The sequence below is a fragment of the Heterodontus francisci genome, unplaced genomic scaffold, assembly GCF_036365525.1.
Source record: "Heterodontus francisci isolate sHetFra1 unplaced genomic scaffold, sHetFra1.hap1 HAP1_SCAFFOLD_773, whole genome shotgun sequence".
Lineage (NCBI taxonomy): Eukaryota > Metazoa > Chordata > Chondrichthyes > Heterodontiformes > Heterodontidae > Heterodontus > Heterodontus francisci.
The window spans coordinates 229,427-253,493 of NW_027140180.1; the positions used below are offsets into that span (position 1 = coordinate 229,427).

The 24,067-nt window shown below is 49.3% G+C and overlaps 1 protein-coding gene across 1 annotated transcript in view; it reads left to right on the top strand.

The window, feature by feature from the left end:
* The first annotated feature begins 658 nt into the window (after window positions 1–658).
* LOC137359019 (ectonucleoside triphosphate diphosphohydrolase 2-like) overlaps window positions 659–24,067 on the top strand; it is a 106,344-nt gene continuing 82,935 nt past the window's right edge. The window contains exon 1 of the mRNA XM_068025159.1: window positions 659–1,127. Coding sequence (XP_067881260.1) covers window positions 1,014–1,127 — 114 coding nt within the window. The 5' untranslated portion in view covers window positions 659–1,013. The remainder of the gene's footprint in view (window positions 1,128–24,067) is intronic.

Genomic DNA, 24,067 nt, shown 5'->3' on the forward strand with positions numbered 1-24,067 from the left:
CATATTCCTACCGCATCCCCACCTGTCCCTATATTTCCCTACCACCTACCTATACTAGGGGCAATTTATAATGGCCAATTTACCTATCAACCTGCAAGTCTTTTGGCTTGTGGGAGGAAACCGGAGCACCCGGAGAAAACCCACGCAGACACAGGGAGAACTTGCAAACTCCACACAGGCAGGACCCAGAATTGAACCCGGGTCGCTGGAGCTGTGAGGCTGCGGTGCTAACCACTGCGCCACTGATTATTATTGGCAGGACACCCAGCAGAACTTCCCTGCTCGGCTTCAGATATTGCCAGGGCAGCTTTTACATCCATCTGAGAGAACAGATAAGGTGTCACTTTAATGTCTTATCTAAAAATCGCCCTCTGACAGTGCAGCACTCCCTCAGTACTGACCCTCCGACAGTGCAGCACTCCCTCAGTACTGACCCTCCGACAGTGCAGCACTCCCTCAGTACTGACCCTCCGACAGTGCAGCACTCCCTCAGTACTGACCCTCCGACAGTGCAGCACTCCCTCAGTACTGTTCCTCTGAGGCAGTGAATGATAAGCAAGTACACGGGAGGGCAGGTCGCCACTTGCAGCCGGGATGATAGACACAACTTGCTGCTTGAAAGGCGATTTATGTGTTTATGCCTTGGGCTCTTGGGGCGGACCGTGCAGAGGCTTGTCAGCTTGAGCAGATATGTAATGAGCGGCAACTTGGTGCTGCTCCAGCGGCTGTCCGGAGCTGGCCGTTCAGGCTGGCATAGGGCAGGGCAGGGCAGGGCAGTGCGGGTGCGAGGGCCGAGCTGGTTGCTGCTTTGCTCTCACGCTCAGACAGCCAGTGTCGCCGCAGTTCCGGGGTACCGGCGAGTAGCACACTAGGAGTGCCCTACATTTCCAGCAGAGCGACAACCAATCCCTTTATCGCTTAAAAACATCCAGCTCTCTCTGTGACTCCTATCTACAGTCAGCAGCAGCCCGGCTCTCTGTGTCTGCACCACCACTTTGTACCTGAACTTGGCCATGCCTAGCATCTATCACCTCCTCATTTCAGTGGCACTCGGCATTTTGGGAGTACTGGGCATCATCCTGCTGTGTGCAACGACCCAGGACCTGGAGCATCCTCCTCCATACAAGGTGAGTCTTTCCACTCCCCTTCCTGTCTCACTCAGTGCGAAGAGCCGGACCCCGCCTGGCTCCGGGCTGTGTTTGCAGCTGAGCGTGAGTCGCCCCGGTTTGTGAAATTAATCCCAGCTGCAAGGTTGACAGTTAGCTCAGAGGCAGGGATTCCCTTTTCTTTCAGCTGATCACAGCTCGGAAGGGTCATTACAGTCTCGAATTGAATTGCGAGGAGCCCATCTCGGACAGCCTAGCATTTGCTAAGCCCGCTGTTTACTGAGCTTAGCGTTTATTGAGTTCTGTATTTACGGAGTCTGGGGTTTACTGAGTCGGTGTTTACGGAATCCAATATTTACTGAGTCCGGTATTTACTGAGTCCAGAATTTATTGAATCCTGTATTTACTGAGTCCGGTATTTACTGAGTCCAGAGTTTATTGAATCCTGTATTTACTGAGTCCAGAGTTTATTGAATCCTGTATTTACTGAGTCCAGAATTTATTGAATCCTGTATTTACTGAGTCCAGAGTTTATTGAATCCTGTATTTACTGAGTCCAGAGTTTATTGAATCCTGTATTTACTGAGTCCAGAGTTTATTGAATCCTGTATTTACTGAGTCCAGAATTTATTGAATCCTGTATTTACTGAGTCCGGTATTTACTGAGTCCGGTATTTACTGAGTCCAGAGTTTATTGAATCCTGTATTTACTGAGTCCAGAGTTTATTGAATCCTGTATTTACTGAGTCCAGAGTTTATTGAATCCTGTATTTACTGAGTCCAGAGTTTATTGAATCCTGTATTTACTGAGTCCAGAGTTTATTGAATCCTGTATTAACTGAGACCGGGGTTTCCGGAATCCGGGGTTTACTAACGCCGGGCTCCGGGATATTCTGTAGGCGTCTCTCAGGGTTCTCGATTCAGGTTGTCAGAAGGATCCAGCTACCGCTCAGATACTCCTGCAAACGAGGAGTCCGAGCAGGAGCTGCGAATTGCTCCTCATCCAGGAAATGTACCAATAAGCCTCATTCTACCAATGAGAGTGGCTGAGTGTTAAGGGTGTGATACAATAAGGCTCACTCCTGTTCTTAATCAGCAGCTATTGAGGTACAGCCCGGTGGGATGATTTGTTCTGAACCATCCCTTGCTCCACACACCTGGCCATGTGTGCCGCCAGGTTTAGCATAGGATCCTCTCTGCTTATTCCAATCATTTCTCTTGCCTCTTCCCCTCTCCCTGAGGATCAGTTACCCAGGCTCCCATCCACTTGCCCAGTGACTCCCAGCCTCATATTTCACTGATCCTCCCTCGGTGCCTGGACTCCCCCTGCTGTTGCTTCACAAAACAAGTCCTTTGCCAAGCTGCGGCAGCTGGCTATCTCCCTGAGGGGGGATTGAGAGACAGCAGTCAGTGTACAGATAACCTCCTGAGAGAGACAGGGGACTGAAAGACACTAGTGCAGATTTCCCCATGAGAGAGAGGGACTGAGAGACATCAGTCAGTGTAGCGATATCACCCTGAGAGAGAGAAAGGGATTGAGAGACATCTGTCAGTGTACAGATAACCCACTGAGAGAGACAGGGGACTGAAAGACACTAGTGCAGATTTCCCCATGAGAGAGAGGGACTGAGAGACATCAGTCAGTGTAGCGATATCACCCTGAGAGAGAGAAAGGGATTGAGAGACATCTGTCAGTGTACAGATAACCCACTGAGAGAGACAGGGGACTGAAAGACACTAGTGCAGATTTCCCCATGAGAGAGAGGGACTGAGAGACATCAGTCAGTGTACGGATATAGAGTCATAGAATCATACAGCATAGTAACAGGCCCTTCAGCCCACCGCATTCATGCTGACCATAAGGCCTATCTATACTAATCCCACCTGCCTGCATTAATTCCATATCCCTCTATGCCTTGCTCATTCAAGTACCTGCTCAGATACCTCTTAAATGTTGCAACTGTTCCTGCCTCCACCACCTCCTCTGGCAGCTCATTCCAGATACCCACTATTATCCGTGTGAAAAATTACTCCTTTGACCCCCTTTAAACTTCCTCCATTTCACCTTAAATCTATGCCGTCTAGTTTTAGTAACCCCTACCATGGAAAACAGACATGGGGTGGCACAGTGGTTAGCACCACAGCCTCACAGCTCCAGCTACCTGAGTTCAGTTCTGGGTACTACCTGTGCGGAGTTTGGAAGTTCTCCCTGTGACTGTGTGGGTTTCCGCCAAGTGCTCCGGTTTCCTCCTACAACCAAAGACATACCTTCCTGCATGGATATTGGTCCCCCTCCAGTTTAGATGCAACCTGTCCCTCTTGTACAGGTCAGCTCTGCACCAGAAGAGATCCCAATGATCCAAGTAGCTGAAGCCCTCCCAGCTCTTTAGCCACGCATTCATTTGCCTTATCCTCGTATTCCTACCATCACTAGCACGTGGCACAGGGAATAATCCTGAGATTACAACCCTTGAGGTCCTGCTTTTTAAACTTCTGCCTAACTCCCTAAATTCACTATCTCCCTGAGAGAGACAGGCTGAGAGACAGCAGTCAGTGTGCAAATATCTCCCTGAAAGAGAGGGGATTGAGAGACACCAGTCAGTGTACAGATATCACCCTGAAAGACAGGGGATTGAGAGACACCAGTCAGTGTGCAGCTATCACCCCATGAGAGAGGGGATTGAGAGTCATCAGTCAGTGTACAGCTATCTCCCTGAGAGAGAGGGGACTGAGAGACACCAGTCACTGTACAGATATCACCCTGAATGAGAGGGGATGGAGAGACACCAGTCAGTGTACAGTTTTTCCACCTGTGAGAGAGGGACTGAGAGACATCAGTCAGTGTACAAATATCCCCCGAGAGAGAGGGGACTGAGAGACACCAGTCAGTGTACCGATATCTCCCTGAGAGAGAGGGGACGGACAGACACCAGTCAGTGTACAAATATCCCCCTGAGAGAGATGGGGGATTGAGAGACACCAGTCCGTGTATAGATATCACCCTGAAAGAGAGGGAGCTGAGAGACACCAGTCAGTGTACAGATATCACCCCGAAAGATGGAACTGAGACACCAGTCAGTGTACAGATATCACCCTGAATGAGAGGGGACTGAGAGACACCAGTCAGTGGACAGATATCACCCTGAAAGAGAGGGACTGAGAGACACCAGTCAGTGTACAGATATCTCCCTGAAATTGACGGGCTGAGGGACTGTGGACAGATATCCACCTGAGAGAGACAGACGACTGAGCGACACCTGTCAGTGTACAGATATCTCCCTGAAAGAGAGGGACTGAGAGACACCAGTTGGTGTACAGATATCACCCTGAGAGAGAGACTGAGTGACAGCAGTCAGTGTACAGATATCTCCCTGAAATTGACGGGCTGAGGGACTGTGCACAGATAACCACCTGAGAGAGACAGGCGACTGAGATACACCAGTCAGTGTACAGATATCCACCTGAGAGAAAGGGACTGGGCGACAGCACATAGTGTAAAGATATCCTCTTGAGAGAGACAGGGGATTGAGAGGCACCAGTCAGTGTATCGATATCACTCTGAAAGAGAGGGATTGAGAGACAGTGTAGAGATATCCCCCTGAGAGAGAAAGTGGATTGAGAGACACCAGTCAGTGTACAGATTTCACCCTGAAAGAGAGGGACTGAGTGACATCAGTCAGTGTACAAATGTCCCCTGAGGAGGGACAGGGGAATTGAGATACACCAGTCAGTGTACAGTTATCACCCTGAAGGAGAGGGGACTGAGAGACACCAGTCAGTGTACAGATATCACCCTGAAAGAGAGGGACTGAGAGATAGTGTAGAGATATCCCCCTGAGAGAGACAGTGGATTGAGAGACACAAGTCAGTGTACAGATATCACCCTGAAAGAGAGGGACTGAGAGACACCAGTCAGTGCACAGATATCACCCTGAATGAGATGGGACTGAGAGACACCAGTCAGTGTACAGATGTCACCCTGAATGAAAAGGGACTGAGAGACATCAGTCAGTGTACCGATATCACCCTGAATGAAAGGGGACTGAGAGACACCAGTCAGTGCACAGATATCACCCTGAATGAGATGGGACTGAGAGACACCAATCAGTGTACAGATGTCACCCTGAATGAAAAGGGACTGAGAGACATCAGTCAGTGTACAGATATCACCCTGAAAGAGAGGGGACTGAGAGACACCAATCAGTGTACAGATATCACCCTGAAAGAGAGGGACTGATAGACACCAGTAAGTGTACAGATATCACCCTGAAAGAGAGGGACTGAGAGACACCAGTCAGTGTACAGATATCACCCTGAATGAGAGGGGACTGAGAGACACCAGTCAGTGTAAAGACATCCACCGGAGAGAGAGGGGACTGAGAGACACCATTCAGTGCACAGATATCACCCTGAAAGAGAGGGACTGAGAGACACCAGTCAGTGTACGGCTATCTCCCTGAAAGAGAGGGGAATGAGAGAGACCAGTCAGTGTGCAGCTATCTCCATGAGAGAGAGGGGATTGAGAGACACCAGTCAGTGAACAGATGTCTCCCTGAAAGAGAGGGACTGAGAGACACCAGTCAGTGAACAGATGTCTCCCTGAAAGAGAGGGACTGAGAGACACCAGTCAGTGTACGGCTATCTCCCTGAAAGAGAGGGGATTGAGAGACACCAGTCAGTATGCAGCTATCTCCCTGAGAGAGGGGATTGAGAGACACCAGTCAGTGAACAGATATCACCCTGAATGAGAGGGGACAGGGAGACAACAGTCAGTGTACAGATATCACCCTGAATGAGAGGGACTGAGATGCACCAGTCAGTGAACAGATATCACCCTGAATGAGAGAGGACTGGGAGACACCAGTCAGTGTACAGATATCACCCTGAATGAGAGGGACTGAGAGACACCAGTCAGTGAAAAGATATCACCCTGACAGAGAGGGACTGAGAGATAGTGTAGAGATATCCCCCTGAGAGAGACAGTGGATTGAGAGACACAAGTCAGTGTACAGATATCACCCTGAAAGAGAGGGACTGAGAGACACTAGTCAGTGTACAGATATCACCCTGACAGAGAGGGACTGAGAGATAGTGTAGAGATATCCCCCTGAGAGAGACAGTGGATTGAGAGACACAAGTCAGTGTACAGATATCACCCTGAAAGAGAGGGGCATGAGAGAGACCAGTCAGTGTGCAGATATCTCCCTGAGATAAAGGGGATTGAGAGACACCAGTCAGTGAACAGATGTCTCCCTGAAAGAGAGGGACTGTGAGACACCAGTCAGTGAACAGATGTCTCCCTGAAAGAGAGGGACTGTGAGACACCAGTCAGTGAACAGATGTCTCCCTGAAAGAGAGGGACTGGGAGACACCAGTCAGTGTACAGATATCACCCTGAAAGAGAGGGACTGAGAGACACCAGTCAGTGAACAGATATCACCCTGAATGAGAGGGGACGAGGAGACACCAGTCAGTGAACAGATGTCTCCCTGAAAGAGAGGGACTGAAAGACACCAGTCAGTGAACAGATATCACCCGGAATGAGAGGGGACTGGGAGACACCAGTCAGTGTACAGATATCACCCTGAATGAGAGGGACTGAGAGACACCAGTCAGTGAAAAGATGTCTCCCTGAAAGAGAGGGACTGAGAGACACCAGTCAGTGAAAAGATGTCTCCCTGAAAGAGAGGGACTGAGAGACAACAGTCAGTGAACAGATATCACCCTGAATGAGAGGGGACTGTGAGACACCAGTCAGTGTACAGATGTCACCCTGAATGAGAAGGGACTGAGAGACATCAGTCAGTGTACAGATATCACCCTGAATGAAAGGGGACTGAGAGACACCAGTCAGTGTACAGATATCACCCTGAAAAAGAGGGGACTGAGAGACACCAATCAGTGTACAGATATCACCCTGAAAGAGAGGGACTGAGAGACACCAGTCAGTGTACAGATATCACCCTGAAAGAGAGGGACTGAGAGACACTAGTCAGTGTACAGATATCACCCTGAATGAGAAGGGACTGAGAGACATCAGTCAGTGTACAGATATCACCCTGAATGAAAGGGGACCGAGAGACACCAGTCAGTGTACAGATATCACCCTGAAAGAGAGGGGACTGAGAGACACCAATCAGTGTACAGATATCTCCCTGAAAGTGAGGGACTGAAAGACACCAGTCAGTGAACAGATATCCGCCTGAGAGAAAGGGACTGGGCGACAGCACACAGTGTACAGAAATCACCCTGAAAGAGAGGGACTGAGATGCACCAGTCAGTGTACAGATATCACCCTGAAAGAGAATGACTGAGAGACACCAGTCAGTGTACAGATATCACCCTGAATGAGAAGGGACTGAGAGACATCAGTCAGTGTACAGATATCACCCTGAATGAAAGGGGACTGAGAGACACCAGTCAGTGTACAGATATCACCCTGAAAGAGAGGGACTGAGAGACACCAGTCAGTGAAGAGATATCACCCTGAATGAGAGGGGACTGGGAGACACCAGTCAGTGTACAGATATCACCCTGAATGAGAGGGACTGAGATGCATCAGTCAGTGTACAGATATCACCCTGAAAGAGAGGGACTGAGAGACACCAGTCACTGTACAGATATCACCCTGAATGAGAGGGACTGAGAGACACCAGTCAGTGTACAGATGTCTCCCTGAAAGTGAGGGACTGAAAGACACCAGTCAGCATACAGATATCACCCTGAAAGAGAGGGGACTGAGAGACACCAGTCAGTGTACAGATATCCGCCTGAGAGAAAGGGACTGGACGACAGCACACAGTGTACAGATATCACCCTGAAAGAGAGGGACTGAGAGACACCAGTCAGTGTACAGATATCACCCTGAAAGAGAATGACTGAGAGACACCAGTCAGCATACAGATATCACCCTGAAAGAGAGGGGACTGAGAGACACCAGTCAGTGTACAGATATCACCCTGAAAGAGAATGACTGAGTGACACCAGTCAGTATACAGATATCACCCTGAAAGAGAGGGGACTGAGAGACACCAGTCAGTGAACAGATATCACCCTGAATGAGAGAGGACTGGGAGACACCAGTCAGTGTACAGATATCACCCTGAATGAGAGGGACTGAGAGACACCAGTCAGTGAAAAGATGTCTCCCTGAAAGAGAGTGACTGAGAGACACCAGTCAGTGAACAGATATCACCCTGAATGAGAGGGGACTGTGAGACACCAGTCAGTGAAAAGATGTCTCCCTGAAAGAGAGTGACTGAGAGACACCAGTCAGTGAACAGATATCACCCTGAAAGAGAGGGACTGAGAGACACCAGTCAGTGTACAGATATCACCCTGAATGAGAGGGGACTGAGAGACACCAGTCAGTGTACAGATATCACCCTGAAAGAGAGGGACTGAGAGACACCAGTCAGTGTACAGATATCTCCCTGAAAGTGAGGGACTGAAAGACACCAGTCAGTGTACAGATATCCGCCTGAGAGAAAGGGACTGGGCGACAGCACACAGTGTACAGATATCACCCTGAAAGAGAGGGATTGAGAGACAGTGTAGAGATATCCCCCTGAGAGAGACAGTGGATTGAGAGACACCAGTCAGTGTACAGTTTTCACCCTGAATGAGATGGGACTGAGAGACACCAGTCAGTGTACAGATATCACCCTGAAAGAGAGGGACTGAGAGACACCAGTCAGTGTACAGATATCACCCTGAATGAGAGGGGACTGAGAGACACCAGTCAGTGTACAGATATCACCCTGAAAGAGAGGGACTGAGAGACACCAGTCAGTGAACAGATATCACCCTGAATGAGAGGGGACTGGGAGACACCAGTCAGTGTACAGATATCACCCTGAATGAGAGGGACTGAGATGCACCAGTCAGTGTACAGATATCACCCTGAATGAGAGGGACTGAGAAGCACCAGTCACTGTACAGATATCACCCTGAAAGAGAGGGACTGAGAGACACCAGTCAGTGAACAGATATCACCCTGAATGAGAGGGGACTGGGAGACACCAGTCAGTGTACAGATATCACCCTGATTGAGAGGGGACTGGGAGACACCAGTCAGTGTACAGATATCACCCTGAATGAGAGGGACTGAGATGCACCAGTCAGTGTACAGATATCACCCTGAAAGAGAGGGACTGAGAGACACCAGTCAGTATACAGATATCACCCTGAATGAGAGGGGACTGAGAGACACCAGTCAGTATACAGATATCACCCTGAATGAGAGGGGACTGAGAGACACCAGTCAGTGTACAGATATCACCCTGAAAGAGAGGGACTGAGAGACACCAGTCAGTATACAGATATCACCCTGAATGAGAGGGGACTGAGAGACACCAGTCAGTATACAGATATCACCCTGAATGAGAGGGGACTGAGAGACACCAGTCAGTGTACAGATATCACCCTGAAAGAGAGGGACTGAGAGACACCAGTCAGTGTACAGATATCTCCCTGAAAGTGAGGGACTGAGAGACGCCAGTCACTGTACAGATATCTCCCTGAAAGTGAGGGACTGAAAGACACCAGTCAGTGTACAGCTATCCGCCTGATAGAAAGGGACTGGGCGACAGCACACAGTGTACAGATATCACCCTGAAAGAGAGGGATTGAGAGACAGTGTAGAGATATCCCCCTGAGAGAGACAGTGGATTGAGAGACACCAGTCAGTGTACAGATTTAACCCTGAATGAGATGGGACTGAGAGACACCAGTCAGTGAACAGATGTCTCCCTGAAGGAGAGGGACTGAGAGACACCAGTCAGTGAACAGATATCACCCTGAATGAGAGGGGACTGGGAGACACCAGTCAGTGAACAGATGTCTCCCTGAAAGAGAGGGACTGAGAGACACCAGTCAGTGAACAGATATTAGCCTGAAGGAGAGGGGACTGGGAGACACCAGTCAGTGTACAGATATCACCCTGATTGAGAGGGACTGAGATGCACCAGTCAGTGAACAGATATCACCCTGAATGAGAGGGACTGAGAGACACCAGTCAGTGAAAAGATGTCTCCCTGAAAGAGAGGGACTGAGAGACACCAGTCAGTGAACAGATATCACCCTGAATGAGAGGGGACTGTGAGAGACCAGTCAGTGTACAGATATCACCCTGAATGAGAGGGGACTGGGAGACACCAGTCAGTGTACAGATATCACCCTGAATGAGAGGGGACTGGGAGACACCAGTCAGTGTACAGATATCACCCTGAATGAGAGGGACTGAGATGCACCAGTCAGTGTACAGATATCACCCTGAAAGAGAGGGACTGAGAGACACCAGTCAGTATACAGATATCACCCTGAATGAGAGGGGACTGAGAGACACCAGTCAGTGTACAGATGTCACCCTGAAAGAGAGGGACTGAGAGACACCAGTCACTGTACAGATATCACCCTGAATGAGAGGGGACTGTGAGAGACCAGTCAGTGTACAGATATCACCCTGAATGAGAGGGACTGAGATGCACCAGTCAGTGTACAGATATCACCCTGAAAGCGAGGGACTGAGAGACACCAGTCAGTATACAGATATCACCCTGAATGGGAGGGGACTGAGAGACACCAGTCAGTGAAAAGATATCTCCCTGAAAGTGAGGGACTGAAAGACACCAGTCAGTGTACAGATATCCGCCTGAGAGAAAGGGACTGGGCGACAGCACATAGTGTACAGATATCACCCTGGAAGTCAGGGACTGAGAGACACCAGTCAGTGTTCAGATATCACCCTGAATGAGAGGGACTGAGATGCACCAGTCAGTGTACAGATATCACCCTGAAAGAGAATGACTGAGAGACACCAGTCAGTATACAGATATCACCCTGAATGAGAGTGGACTGAGAGACACCAGTCAGTGTACAGATATCACCCTGAAAGAGAGGGACTGAGAGACACCAGTCACTGCACAGATATCACCCTGAATGAGAGGGGACTGAGAGACACCTGTCAGTGTACAGATATCTCCCTGAAAGAGAGGGACTGAGAGACACCAGTTGGTGTACAGATATCACCCTGAGAGAGAGGGACTGAGAGAAACCAGTTGGTGGACAGATATCACCCTGAGAGAGAGACTGAGCTACACCAGTCAGTGTACAGATATCTCTCTGAAAGAGAGGGACTGATAGACACCAGTCAGTGTACAGATATCACCCTGAAAGAGAGGGACTGGGAGATAGTGTAGAGATATCCCCCTGAAAGAGACAGTGGATTGAGAGACACAAGTCAGTGTACAGATATCACCCTGAAAGAGAGGGACTGAGAGACACCAGTCAGTGAACATATATCACCCTGAATGAGAGGGGACTGAGAGACACCAGTCAGTGTACAGATATCTCCCTGAAAGTGAGGGACTGAGAGACACCAGTCAGTGTACAGATATCTCCCTGAAAGTGAGGGACTGAGAGACACCAGTCAGTGTACAGGTATCACCCTGAAGGAGAGGGGACTGAGAGACACTAGTCAGTGTACAGATATCACCCTGAAAGAGAGGGACTGGGAGATAGTGTAGAGATATCCCCCTGAGAGAGACAGTGGATTGAGAGACACAAGTCAGTGTACAGATATCACCCTGAAAGAGAGGGACTGAGAGACACCAGTCAGTGAACATATATCACCCTGAATGAGAGGGGACTGAGAGACACCAGTCAGTGTACAGATGTCACCCTGAATGAGAAGGGACTGAGAGACATCAGTCAGTGTACAGATATCACCCTGAATGAAAGGGGACTGAGAGACACCAGTCAGTGTACAGATATCACCCTGAAAGAGAGGGGACTGAGAGACACCAATCAGTGTACAGATATCACCCTGAAAGAGAGGGACTGAGAGACACTAGTCAGTGTACAGATATCACCCTGAATGAGAGGGACTGAGATGCACCAGTCAGTGTACAGATATCACCCTGAAAGAGAGGGACTGAGAGACACCAGTCACTGTACAGATATCACCCTGAATGAGATGGGACTGAGAGACACCAGTCAGTGTACAGATATCTCCCTGAAAGAGAGGGACTGAGAGACACCAATCAGTGTACAGATATCCTCTTGAGAGAGACAGGGGATTGAGAGGCACCAGTCAGTGAACAGATATCACCCTGAATGAGAGGGGACTGTGAGACACCAGTCAGTGTACAGATATCACCCTGAATGAGAGGGACTGAGATGCACCAGTCAGTGAACAGATATCACGCTGAAAGAGAGGGACTGAGAGACACCAGTCACTGTACAGATATCACCCTGAATGAGAGGGGACTGAGAGACACCTGTCAGTGTACAGATATCTCCCTGAAAGTGAGGGACTGAAAGACACCAGTCAGTGTACAGATATCACCCTGAAAGAGAGGGATTGAGAGACAGTGTAGAGATATCCCCCGAGAGAGACAGTGGATTGAGAGACACCAGTCAGTGTACAGATTTCACCCTGAAAGCGAGGGACTGAGAGACACCAGTCAGTGCACAGATATCACCCTGAATGAGATGGGACTGAGAGACACCAGTCAGTATACAGATATCACCCTGAATGAGAGGGGACTGAGAGACACCAGTCAGTGTACAGATGTCACCCTGAAAGAGAGGGACTGAGAGACACCAGTCACTGTACAGATATCACCCTGAATGAGAGGGGACTGTGAGAGACCAGTCAGTGTACAGATATCACCCTGAATGAGAGGGACTGAGATGCACCAGTCAGTGTACAGATATCACCCTGAAAGCGAGGGACTGAGAGACACCAGTCAGTATACAGATATCACCCTGAATGGGAGGGGACTGAGAGACACCAGTCAGTGAAAAGATATCTCCCTGAAAGTGAGGGACTGAAAGACACCAGTCAGTGTACAGATATCCGCCTGAGAGAAAGGGACTGGGCGACAGCACATAGTGTACAGATATCACCCTGGAAGTCAGGGACTGAGAGACACCAGTCAGTGTTCAGATATCACCCTGAATGAGAGGGACTGAGATGCACCAGTCAGTGTACAGATATCACCCTGAAAGAGAATGACTGAGAGACACCAGTCAGTATACAGATATCACCCTGAATGAGAGTGGACTGAGAGACACCAGTCAGTGTACAGATATCACCCTGAAAGAGAGGGACTGAGAGACACCAGTCACTGCACAGATATCACCCTGAATGAGAGGGGACTGAGAGACACCTGTCAGTGTACAGATATCTCCCTGAAAGAGAGGGACTGAGAGACACCAGTTGGTGTACAGATATCACCCTGAGAGAGAGGGACTGAGAGAAACCAGTTGGTGGACAGATATCACCCTGAGAGAGAGACTGAGCTACACCAGTCAGTGTACAGATATCTCTCTGAAAGAGAGGGACTGATAGACACCAGTCAGTGTACAGATATCACCCTGAAAGAGAGGGACTGGGAGATAGTGTAGAGATATCCCCCTGAAAGAGACAGTGGATTGAGAGACACAAGTCAGTGTACAGATATCACCCTGAAAGAGAGGGACTGAGAGACACCAGTCAGTGAACATATATCACCCTGAATGAGAGGGGACTGAGAGACACCAGTCAGTGTACAGATATCTCCCTGAAAGTGAGGGACTGAGAGACACCAGTCAGTGTACAGATATCTCCCTGAAAGTGAGGGACTGAGAGACACCAGTCAGTGTACAGGTATCACCCTGAAGGAGAGGGGACTGAGAGACACTAGTCAGTGTACAGATATCACCCTGAAAGAGAGGGACTGGGAGATAGTGTAGAGATATCCCCCTGAGAGAGACAGTGGATTGAGAGACACAAGTCAGTGTACAGATATCACCCTGAAAGAGAGGGACTGAGAGACACCAGTCAGTGAACATATATCACCCTGAATGAGAGGGGACTGAGAGACACCAGTCAGTGTACAGATGTCACCCTGAATGAGAAGGGACTGAGAGACATCAGTCAGTGTACAGATATCACCCTGAATGAAAGGGGACTGAGAGACACCAGTCAGTGTACAGATATCACCCTGAAAGAGAGGGGACTGAGAGACACCAATCAGTGTACAGATATCACCCTGAAAGAGAGGGACTGAGAGACACTAGTGAGTGTACAGATATCACCCTGAATGAGAGGGACTGAGATGCACCAGTCAGTGTACAGATATCACCCTGAAAGAGAGGGACTGAGAGACACCAGTCACTGTACAGATATCACCCTGAATGAGATGGGACTGAGAGACACCAGTCAGTGTACAGATATCTCCCTGAAAGAGAGGGACTGAGAGACACCAATCAGTGTACAGATATCCTCTTGAGAGAGACAGGGGATTGAGAGGCACCAGTCAGTGAACAGATATCACCCTGAATGAGAGGGGACTGTGAGACACCAGTCAGTGTACAGATATCACCCTGAATGAGAGGGACTGAGATGCACCAGTCAGTGAACAGATATCACGCTGAAAGAGAGGGACTGAGAGACACCAGTCACTGTACAGATATCACCCTGAATGAGAGGGGACTGAGAGACACCTGTCAGTGTACAGATATCTCCCTGAAAGTGAGGGACTGAAAGACACCAGTCAGTGTACAGATATCACCCTGAAAGAGAGGGATTGAGAGACAGTGTAGAGATATCCCCCGAGAGAGACAGTGGATTGAGAGACACCAGTCAGTGTACAGATTTCACCCTGAAAGCGAGGGACTGAGAGACACCAGTCAGTGCACAGATATCACCCTGAATGAGATGGGACTGAGAGACACCAGTCAGTGTACAGATGTCACCCTGAATGAGAAGGGACTGAGAGACATCAGTCAGTGTACAGATATCACCCTGAAAGAGAGGGACTGAGAGACACCAGTCAGTGTACAGATATCACCCTGAAAGAGAGGGGACTGAGAGACACCAATCAGTGTACAGATATCACCCTGAAAGAGAGGGACTGAGAGACATCAGTCAGTGTGCAGACATCCACTGGAGAGAGAGGGGACTGAGAGATGCCAGTCAGTGTACAGATATCAACCCTAGAGAGAGGGGACTGAGAGACACCATTCAGTGTACAGATATCACCCTGAATGAGAGGGGACTGAGAGACACCAGTCAGTGTAAAGACATCCACCGGAGAGAGACGGGACTGAGAGATGCCAGTCAGTGTACAGATATCAACCCTAGAGAGAGGGGACTGAGATACACCAGTCAGTGTACAGATATCACCCTGAAAGAGAGGGACTGAGAGACACCAGTCAGTGTACGGCTATCTCCCTGAAAGAGAGGGGAATGAGATAGACCAGTCAGTGTGCAGCTATATCTCTGAGAGAGAGGGGATTGAGATACACCAGTCAGTGAACAGATATCACCCTGAATGAGAGGGGACTGGGAGACACCAGTCAGTGAACAGATGTCTCCCTGAAAGAGAGGGGACTGGGAGACACAAGTCAGTGTACAGATATCACCCTGAAAGAGAGGGATTGAGACAGTGTAGAGATATCCCCCTGAGAGAGAAAGTGGATTGAGAGACACCAGTCAATGTACAGGTTTCACCCTGAAAGAGAGGGACTGAGAGACATCAGTCAGTGTACAAATGTCCACTGAGGAGGGACAGGGGAATTGAGATACACCAGTCAGTGTACCGGTATCACCCTGAAAGAGAGGGGACTGAGAGATAGTGTAGAGATATCCCCCTGAGAGAGAAAGTGGATTGAGAGACACCAGTCAGTGTACAGATATCACCCTGAAAGAGAGGGACTGAGAGACAACAGTCAGTGCACAGATATCACCCTGAATGAGATGGGACTGAGAGACACCAGTCAGTGTACAGATGTCACCCTGAATGAGAAGGGACTGAGAGAGGTCAGTCAGTGTACAGATATCACCCTGAATGAAAGGGGACTGAGAGACATCAATCAGTGTACAGATATCACCCTGAAAGAGAGGGACTGAGAGACAACAGTCAGTGCACAGATATCACCCTGAATGAGATGGGACTGAGAGACACCAGTCAGTGTACAGATGTCACCCTGAATGAGAAGGGACTGAGAGACATCAGTCAGTGTACAGATATCACCCTGAATGAAAGGGGACTGAGAGACATCAATCAGTGTACAGATATCACCCTGAAAGAGAGGGACTGAGAGACACCAGTCAGAATACAGATATCACCCTGAATGAGAGGGGACTGAGAGACACCAGTCAGTGGAAAGACTTCCACCGGAGAGAGAGGGGACTGAGAGATGCCAGTCAGTGTACAGATATCAACCCTAGAGAGAGGGGACTGAGAGACATCAATCAGTGTACAGATATCACCCTGAAAGAGAGGGACTGAGAGACACCATTCAGTGGACAGATATCACCCTGAATGAGAGGGGACTGAGAGACACCAGTCAGTGAACAGATGTCTCCCTGAAAGAGAGGGACTGAGAGACACCAGTCAGTGAACAGATATCACCCTGAAAGAGAGGGACTGAGAGACACCAGTCAGTGTACAGATGTCACCCTGAATGAGAAGGGACTGAGAGACATCAGTCAGTGTACAGATATCACCATGAATGAGAGGGGACTGGGAGACACCAGTCAGTGTACAGATATCACCCTGAATGAGAGGGACTGAGAGACACCAGTCAGTGAAAAGATGTCTCCCTGAAAGAGAGGGACTGAGAGACACCAGTCAGTGAACAGATATCACCCTGAATGAGAGGGGACTGTGAGACCCCAGTCAGTGTACACATGTCACCCTGAATGAGAAGGGACTGAGAGACATCAGTCAGTGTACAGATATCACCCTGAATGAAAGGGGACTGAGAGACACCAGTCAGTGTACAGATATCACCCTGAAAGAGAGGGGACTGAGAGACACCAATCAGTGTACAGTTATCACCCTGAAAGAGAGGGACTGAGAGACACCAGTCAGTGTACAGATATCACCCTGAAAGAGAGGGACTGAGAGACACCAGTCAGTGTACAGATATCACCCTGAATGAGAAGGGACTGAGAGACATCAGTCAGTGTACAGATATCACCCTGAATGAAAGGGGACTGAGAGACACCAGTCAGTGTACAGATATCACCCTGAATGAGAGGGGACTGTGAGACATCAGTCAGTGTACAGATATCACCCCGAATGAGAGGGGACTGAGAGACACCAGTCAGTGTGCAGACATCCACTGGAGAGAGAGGGGACTGAGAGATGCCAGTCAGTGTACAGATATCAACCCTAGAGAGAGGGGACTGAGAGACACCATTCAGTGTACAGATATCACCCTGAATGAGAGGGGACTGAGAGACACCAGTCACTGTAAAGACATCCACCGGAGAGAGACGGGACTGAGAGATGCCAGTCAGTGTACAGATATCAACCCTAGAGAGAGGGGACTGAGAGACACCATTCAGTGTACAGGTATCACCCTGAAAGAGAGGGACTGAGAGACACCAGTCAGTGTACGGCTATCTCCCTGAAAGAGAGGGGAATGAGAGAGACCAGTCAGTGTGCAGCTATCTCTCTGAGAGAGAGGGGATTGAGAGACACCAGTCAGTGAACAGATGTCTCCCTGAAAGAGAGGGACTGAGAGACACCAGTCAGTGAACAGATGTCTCACTGAAAGAGAGGGACTGAGAGACACCAGTCAGTGTACAGATATCTCCCTGAAAGAGAGGGGATTGAGAGAAACCAGTCAGTGAACAGATATCACCCTGAATGAGAGGGGACTGGGAGACACCAGTCAGTGTACAGATATCACCCTGAATGAGAGGGACTGAGAGACACCAGTCAGTGAAAAGATGTCTCCCTGAAAGAAAGGGACTGAGAGACACCAGTCAGTGAACAGATATCACCCTGAATGAGAGGGGACTGTGAGACACCAGTCAGTGTACAGATATCACCCCGAATGAGAGGGGACTGAGAGACACCAGTCAGTGTGCAGACATCCACTGGAGAGAGAGGGGACTGAGAGACACCATTCAGTGTACAGACATCACCCTGAAAGAGAGGGACTGAGAGACACCAGTCAGTGTACGGCTATCTCCCTGAAAGAGAGGGGCATGAGAGAGCCCAGTCAGTGTGCAGATATCTCCCTGAAAGAGAGGGGATTGAGAGACACCAGTCAGTGAACAGATATCACCCTGAAAGAGAGGGACTGAGAGACACCAGTCATTGTACAGATATCACCCTGAATGAGAGGGGACTGAGAGACACCAGTCAGTGTACAGATATCACCCTGAAAGAGAGGGACTGAGAGACACCAGTCATTGTACAGATATCACCCTGAATGAGAGGGGACTGAGAGACACCAGTCAGTGTACAGATATCACCCTGAAAGAGAGGGACTGAGAGACACCTGTCAGTGAACAGATGTCTCCCTGAAAGAGAGGGACTGAGAGACAACAGTCAGTGTACAGATGTCACCCTGAATGAGAGGGGACTGAGAGACACCAGTCATTGTACAGATATCACCCTGAATGAGAGGGGACTGAGAGACACCAGTCAGTGTACAGATATCACCTTGAATGAGAGGGACTGAGAGACACCAGTCAGTGAACAGATATCATCCTGAAAGAGAGGGGACTGAGAGACAACAGTCAGTGTACAGATGTCACCCTGAATGAGAGGGGACTGAGAGACACCAGTCAGTGAACAGATATCACCCTGAATGAGAGGGGACTGAGAGACACAAGTCAGTGTACAGATATCACCCTGAAAGAGAGGGACTGAGAGACACCAGTCAGTGTACTGATATCACCCTGAAAGAGAGGGGACTGAGAGACACCAGTCAGTGTACAGATATCACCCTGAAAGTGAGGGACTGAGAGACACCAGTCAGTGAACAGATGTCTCCCTGAAAGAGAGGGGACTGAGAGACACCAGTCAGTGTACAGATATCACCCTGAAAGAGAGGGGACTGAGAGACACCAGTCAGTGTACAGATATCACCCTGAAAGTGAGGGACTGAGAGACACCAGTCAGTGTACAGATATCACCCTGAAAGAGAGGGGACTGAGAGACACCAGTCAGTGTACAGATGTCACCCTGAAAGAGAGGGGACTGAGAGACACCAGTCAGTGTACAGATATCACCCTGAAAGAGAGGGGACTGAGAGACACCAGTCAGTGTACAGATATCACCCTGAAAGAGAGGGACTGAGAGATAGTGTAGAGATATCCCCCTGAGAGAGACAGTGGATTGAGAGACACAAGTCAGTGTACAGATATCACCCTGAAAGAGAGGGGCATGAGAGAGACCAGTCAGTGTGCAGATATCTCCCTGAGAGAGAGGGGATTGAGAGACACCAGTCAGTGAACAGATGTCTCCCTGAAAGAGAGGGATTGTGAGACACTAGTCAGTGAACAGATGTCTCCCTGAAAGAGAGGGACTGGGAGACACCAGTCAGTGTACAGATATCACCCTGAAAGAGAGGGACTGAGAGACACCAGTCAGTGAACAGATGTCTCCCTGAAAGAGAGGGACTGAGAGACACCAGTCAGTGTACAGATGTCACCCTGAATGAGAAGGGACTGAGAGACATCAGTCAGTGTACAGATATCACCATGAATGAGAGGGGACTGGGAGACACCAGTCAGTGTACAGATATCACCCTGAATGAGAGGGACTGAGAGACACCAGTCAGTGTACAGATATCACCCTGAAAGAGAGGGACTGAGAGATACCTGTCAGTGAACAGATTTCTCCCTGAAAGAGAGGGACTGAGAGACACCAGTCAGTGAACAGATGTCTCCCTGAAAGAGAGGGACTGGGAGACACCAGTCAGTGTACAGATATCACCCTGAATGAGAGGGACTGAGAGATAGTGTAGAGATATCCCCCTGAGAGAGACAGTGGATTGAGAGACACAAGTCAGTGTACAGATATCACCCTGAAAGAGAGGGGCATGAGAGAGACCAGTCAGTGTGCAGATATCTCCCTGAGAGAGAGGGGATTGAGAGACACCAGTCAGTGAACAGATGTCTCCCTGAAAGAGAGGGACTGTGAGACACTAGTCAGTGAACAGATGTCTCCCTGAAAGAGAGGGACTGGGAGACACCAGTCAGTGTACAGATATCACCCTGAAAGAGAGGGACTGAGAGACACCAGTCAGTGAACAGATGTCTCCCTGAAAGAGAGGGACTGAGAGACACCAGTCAGTGTACAGATGTCACCCTGAATGAGAAGGGACTGAGAGACATCAGTCAGTGTACAGATATCACCATGAATGAGAGGGGACTGGGAGACACCAGTCAGTGTACAGATATCACCCTGAATGAGGGGGACTGAGAGACACCAGTCAGTGAAAAGATGTCTCCCTGAAAGAGAGGGACTGAGAGACACCAGTCAGTGAACAGATATCACCCTGAATGAGAGGGGACTGTGAGACACCAGTCAGTGTACACATGTCACCCTGAATGAGAAGGGACTGAGAGACATCAGTCAATGTACAGATATCACCCTGAATGAAAGGGGGCTGAGAGACACCAGTCAGTGTACAGATATCACCCTGAAAGAGAGGGGACTGAGAGACACCAATCAGTGTACAGTTATCACCCTGAAAGAGAGGGACTGAGAGACACCAGTCAGTGTACAGATATCACCCTGAAAGAGAGGGACTGAGAGACACCAGTCAGTGTACAGATATCACCCTGAATGAGAAGGGACTGAGAGACATCAGTCAGTGTACAGATATCACCCTGAATGAAAGGGGACTGAGAGACACCAGTCAGTGTACAGATATCACCCTGAAAGAGAGGGGACTGAGAGACACCAATCAGTGTACAGATAACACCCTGAAAGAGAGGGACTGAGAGACACCAGTCAGTGAACAGATATCACCCTGAATGAGAGGGGACTGTGAGACACCAGTCAGTGTACAGATATCACCCTGAATGAGAGGGACTGAGATGCACCAGTCAGTGTACAGATATCACCCTGAAAGAGAGGGACTGAGAGACACCAGTCAGTGTACAGATATCTCCCTGAAAGTGAGGGACTGAAAGACACCAGTCAGTGTACAGATATCCGCCTGAGAGAAAGGGACTGGGCGACAGCACACAGTGTACAGATATCACCCTGAATGAGAGGGACTGAGATGCACCAGTCAGTGTACAGATATCACCCTGAATGAGAGGGACTGAGATGCACCAGTCAGTGTACAGATATCACCCTGAATGAGAGGGACTGAGATGCACCAGTCAGTGTACAGATATCTCCCTGAAAGAGAGGGACTGAGAGACACCAGTTGGTGTACAGATATCACCCTGAGAGAGAGACTGAGTGACAGCAGTCAGTGTACAGATATCTCCGTGAAATTGACGGGCTGAGGGACTGTGTACAGATAACCACCTGAGAGAGACAGGCGACTGAGATACACCAGTCAGTGTACAGATATCCACCTGAGAGAAAGGGACTGGGCGACAGCACACAGTGCACAGATATCACCCTGACAGAGACTGGGGATTGAGAGGCACCAGTCAGTGTTTTGATATCACCCTAAAAGAGAGGGAACTGAGAGACACCAGTCAGTGTACAGATATCACCCTGAATGAGAGGGATTGAGAGACAGTGTAGAGATATCCCCCTGAGAGAGAAAGTGGATTGAGAGACACCAGTCAGTGTACAGATTTCACACAGAAAGAGAGGGACTGAGAGACATCAGTAAGTGTACAAATGTCCCCTGAGGAGGGACAGGGGAATTGAGATACACCAGTCAGTGTACAGGTATCACCCTGAAGGAGAGGGGACTGAGAGACACAAGTCTGTGTACAGATATCACCCTGAAAGAGAGGGACTGAGAGACAGTGTAGAGATATCCCCCTGAGAGAGACAGTGGATTGAGAGACACAAGTCAGTGTACAGATATCACCCTGAAAGAGAGGGACTGAGAGACACCAGTCAGTGTACAGATATCACCCTGAATGAGATGGGACTGAGAGACATCAGTCAGTGTACAGATATCACCCTGAATGAAAGGGGACTGAGAGACACCAGTCAGTGTACAGATATCACCCTGAAAGAGAGGGGACTGAGAGACACCAATCAGTGTACAGATATCACCCTGAAAGAGAGGGACTGAGAGACACCAGTCAGTGTACAGATATCACCCTGAAAGAGAGGGACTGAGAGACACCAGTCAGTGTACAGATACCACCCTGAATGAGAGGGGACTGAGAGACACCAGTCAGTGTAAAGACATCCACCGGAGAGAGAGGGGACTGAGAGATGCCAGTCAGTGTACAGATATCAACCCTAGAGAGAGGGGACTGAGAGACACCATTCAGTGTACAGATATCACCCTGAATGAGAGGGGACTGAGAGACACCAGTCAGTGTAAAGACATCCACCGGAGAGAGAGGGGACTGAGAGATGCCAGTCAGTGTACAGATATCAACCCTAGAGAGAGGGGACTGAGAGACACCATTCAGTGTACAGATATCACCCTGAATGAGAGGGGACTGAGAGACACCAGTCAGTGTACAGATAGCACCCTGAATGAAAGGGGACTGTGAGACACCAGTCAGTGTACAGATATCACCCTGAAAGAGAGGGACTGAGAAACACCAGTCAGTGAACAGAAATCACCCTGAATGAGAGGGACTGAGATGCACCAGTCAGTGTACAGATATCACGCTGAAAGAGAGGGACTGAGAGACACCGGTCAATATACAGATATCACCCTGAAAGAGAGGGACTGAGAGACACCAGTCAGTGTACAGATATCACCCTGAATGAGAGGGACTGAGAGACACCTGTCAGTGTACAGATATCTCCCTGAAAGAGAGGGACTGAGAGAAACCAGTTGGTGGACAGATATCACCCTGAGAGAGAGACTGAGTGACAGGAGTCAGTGTACAGATATCACCCTGAAAGTGAGGGACTGAAAGACACCAGTCAGTGTACAGATATCCACCTGAGAGAAAGGGACTGGGCGACAGCACACAGTGTACAGATATCACCCTGACAGAGACTGGGGATTGAGAGCCACCAGTCAGTGTACAGATAACCTCTTGAGAGAGACAGGGGATTGAGAGGCACCAGTCAGTGTACAGATATCACCCTAAAAGAGAGGGATTGAGAGACAGTGTAGAGATATCCCCCTGAGAGAGAAAGTGGATTGAGAGACACCAGTCAGTGTACAGATTTCACACTGAAAGAGAGGGACTGAGAGACATCAGTCAGTGTACAAATGTCCCCTGAGGAGGGTCAGGGGAATTGAGATACACCAGTCAGTGTACAGGTATCACCCTGAAGGAGAGGGGACTGAGAGACACAAGTCAGTGTACAGATATCACCCTGAAAGAGAGGGACTGAGAGACAGTGTAGAGATATCCCCCTGAGAGAGACAGTGGATTGAGAGACACCAGTCAGTGTACAGATATCACCCTGAAAGAGAGGGACTGAGAAACACCAGTCAGTGAACAGAAATCACCCTGAATGAGAGGGGACTGTGAGACACCAGTCAGTGTACAGATACCACCCTGAATGAGAGGGACTGAGAGACACCAGTCAGTGTACAGATATCACCCTGAAAGAGAGGGACTGAGAGACATCAGTCAGTGTACAGATATCACCCTGAATGAAAGGGGACTGAGAGACACCAGTCAGTGTACAGATATCAACCTGAAAGAGAGGGGACTGAGAGACACCAATCAGAGTACAGATATCACCCTGAAAGAGAGGGACTGAGAGACACCAGTCAGTGAACAGATATCACCCTGAATGAGAGGGGACTGTGAGACACCAGTCAGTGTACAGATATCACCCTGAATAAGAGGGACTGAGATGCACCAGTCAGTGTACAGATATCACCCTGAAAGAGAGGGACTGAGAGACACCAGTCACTGTACAGATATCACCCTGAATGAGAGGGGACTGAGAGACACCAGTCAGTGTACAGATATCTCCCTGAAAGAGAGGGACTGAAAGACACCAGTCAGTGTACAGATATCCGCCTGAGAGAAAGGGACTGGGCGACACCAGTCACTGTACAGATATCACCCTGAATGAGAGGGGACTGAGAGACAC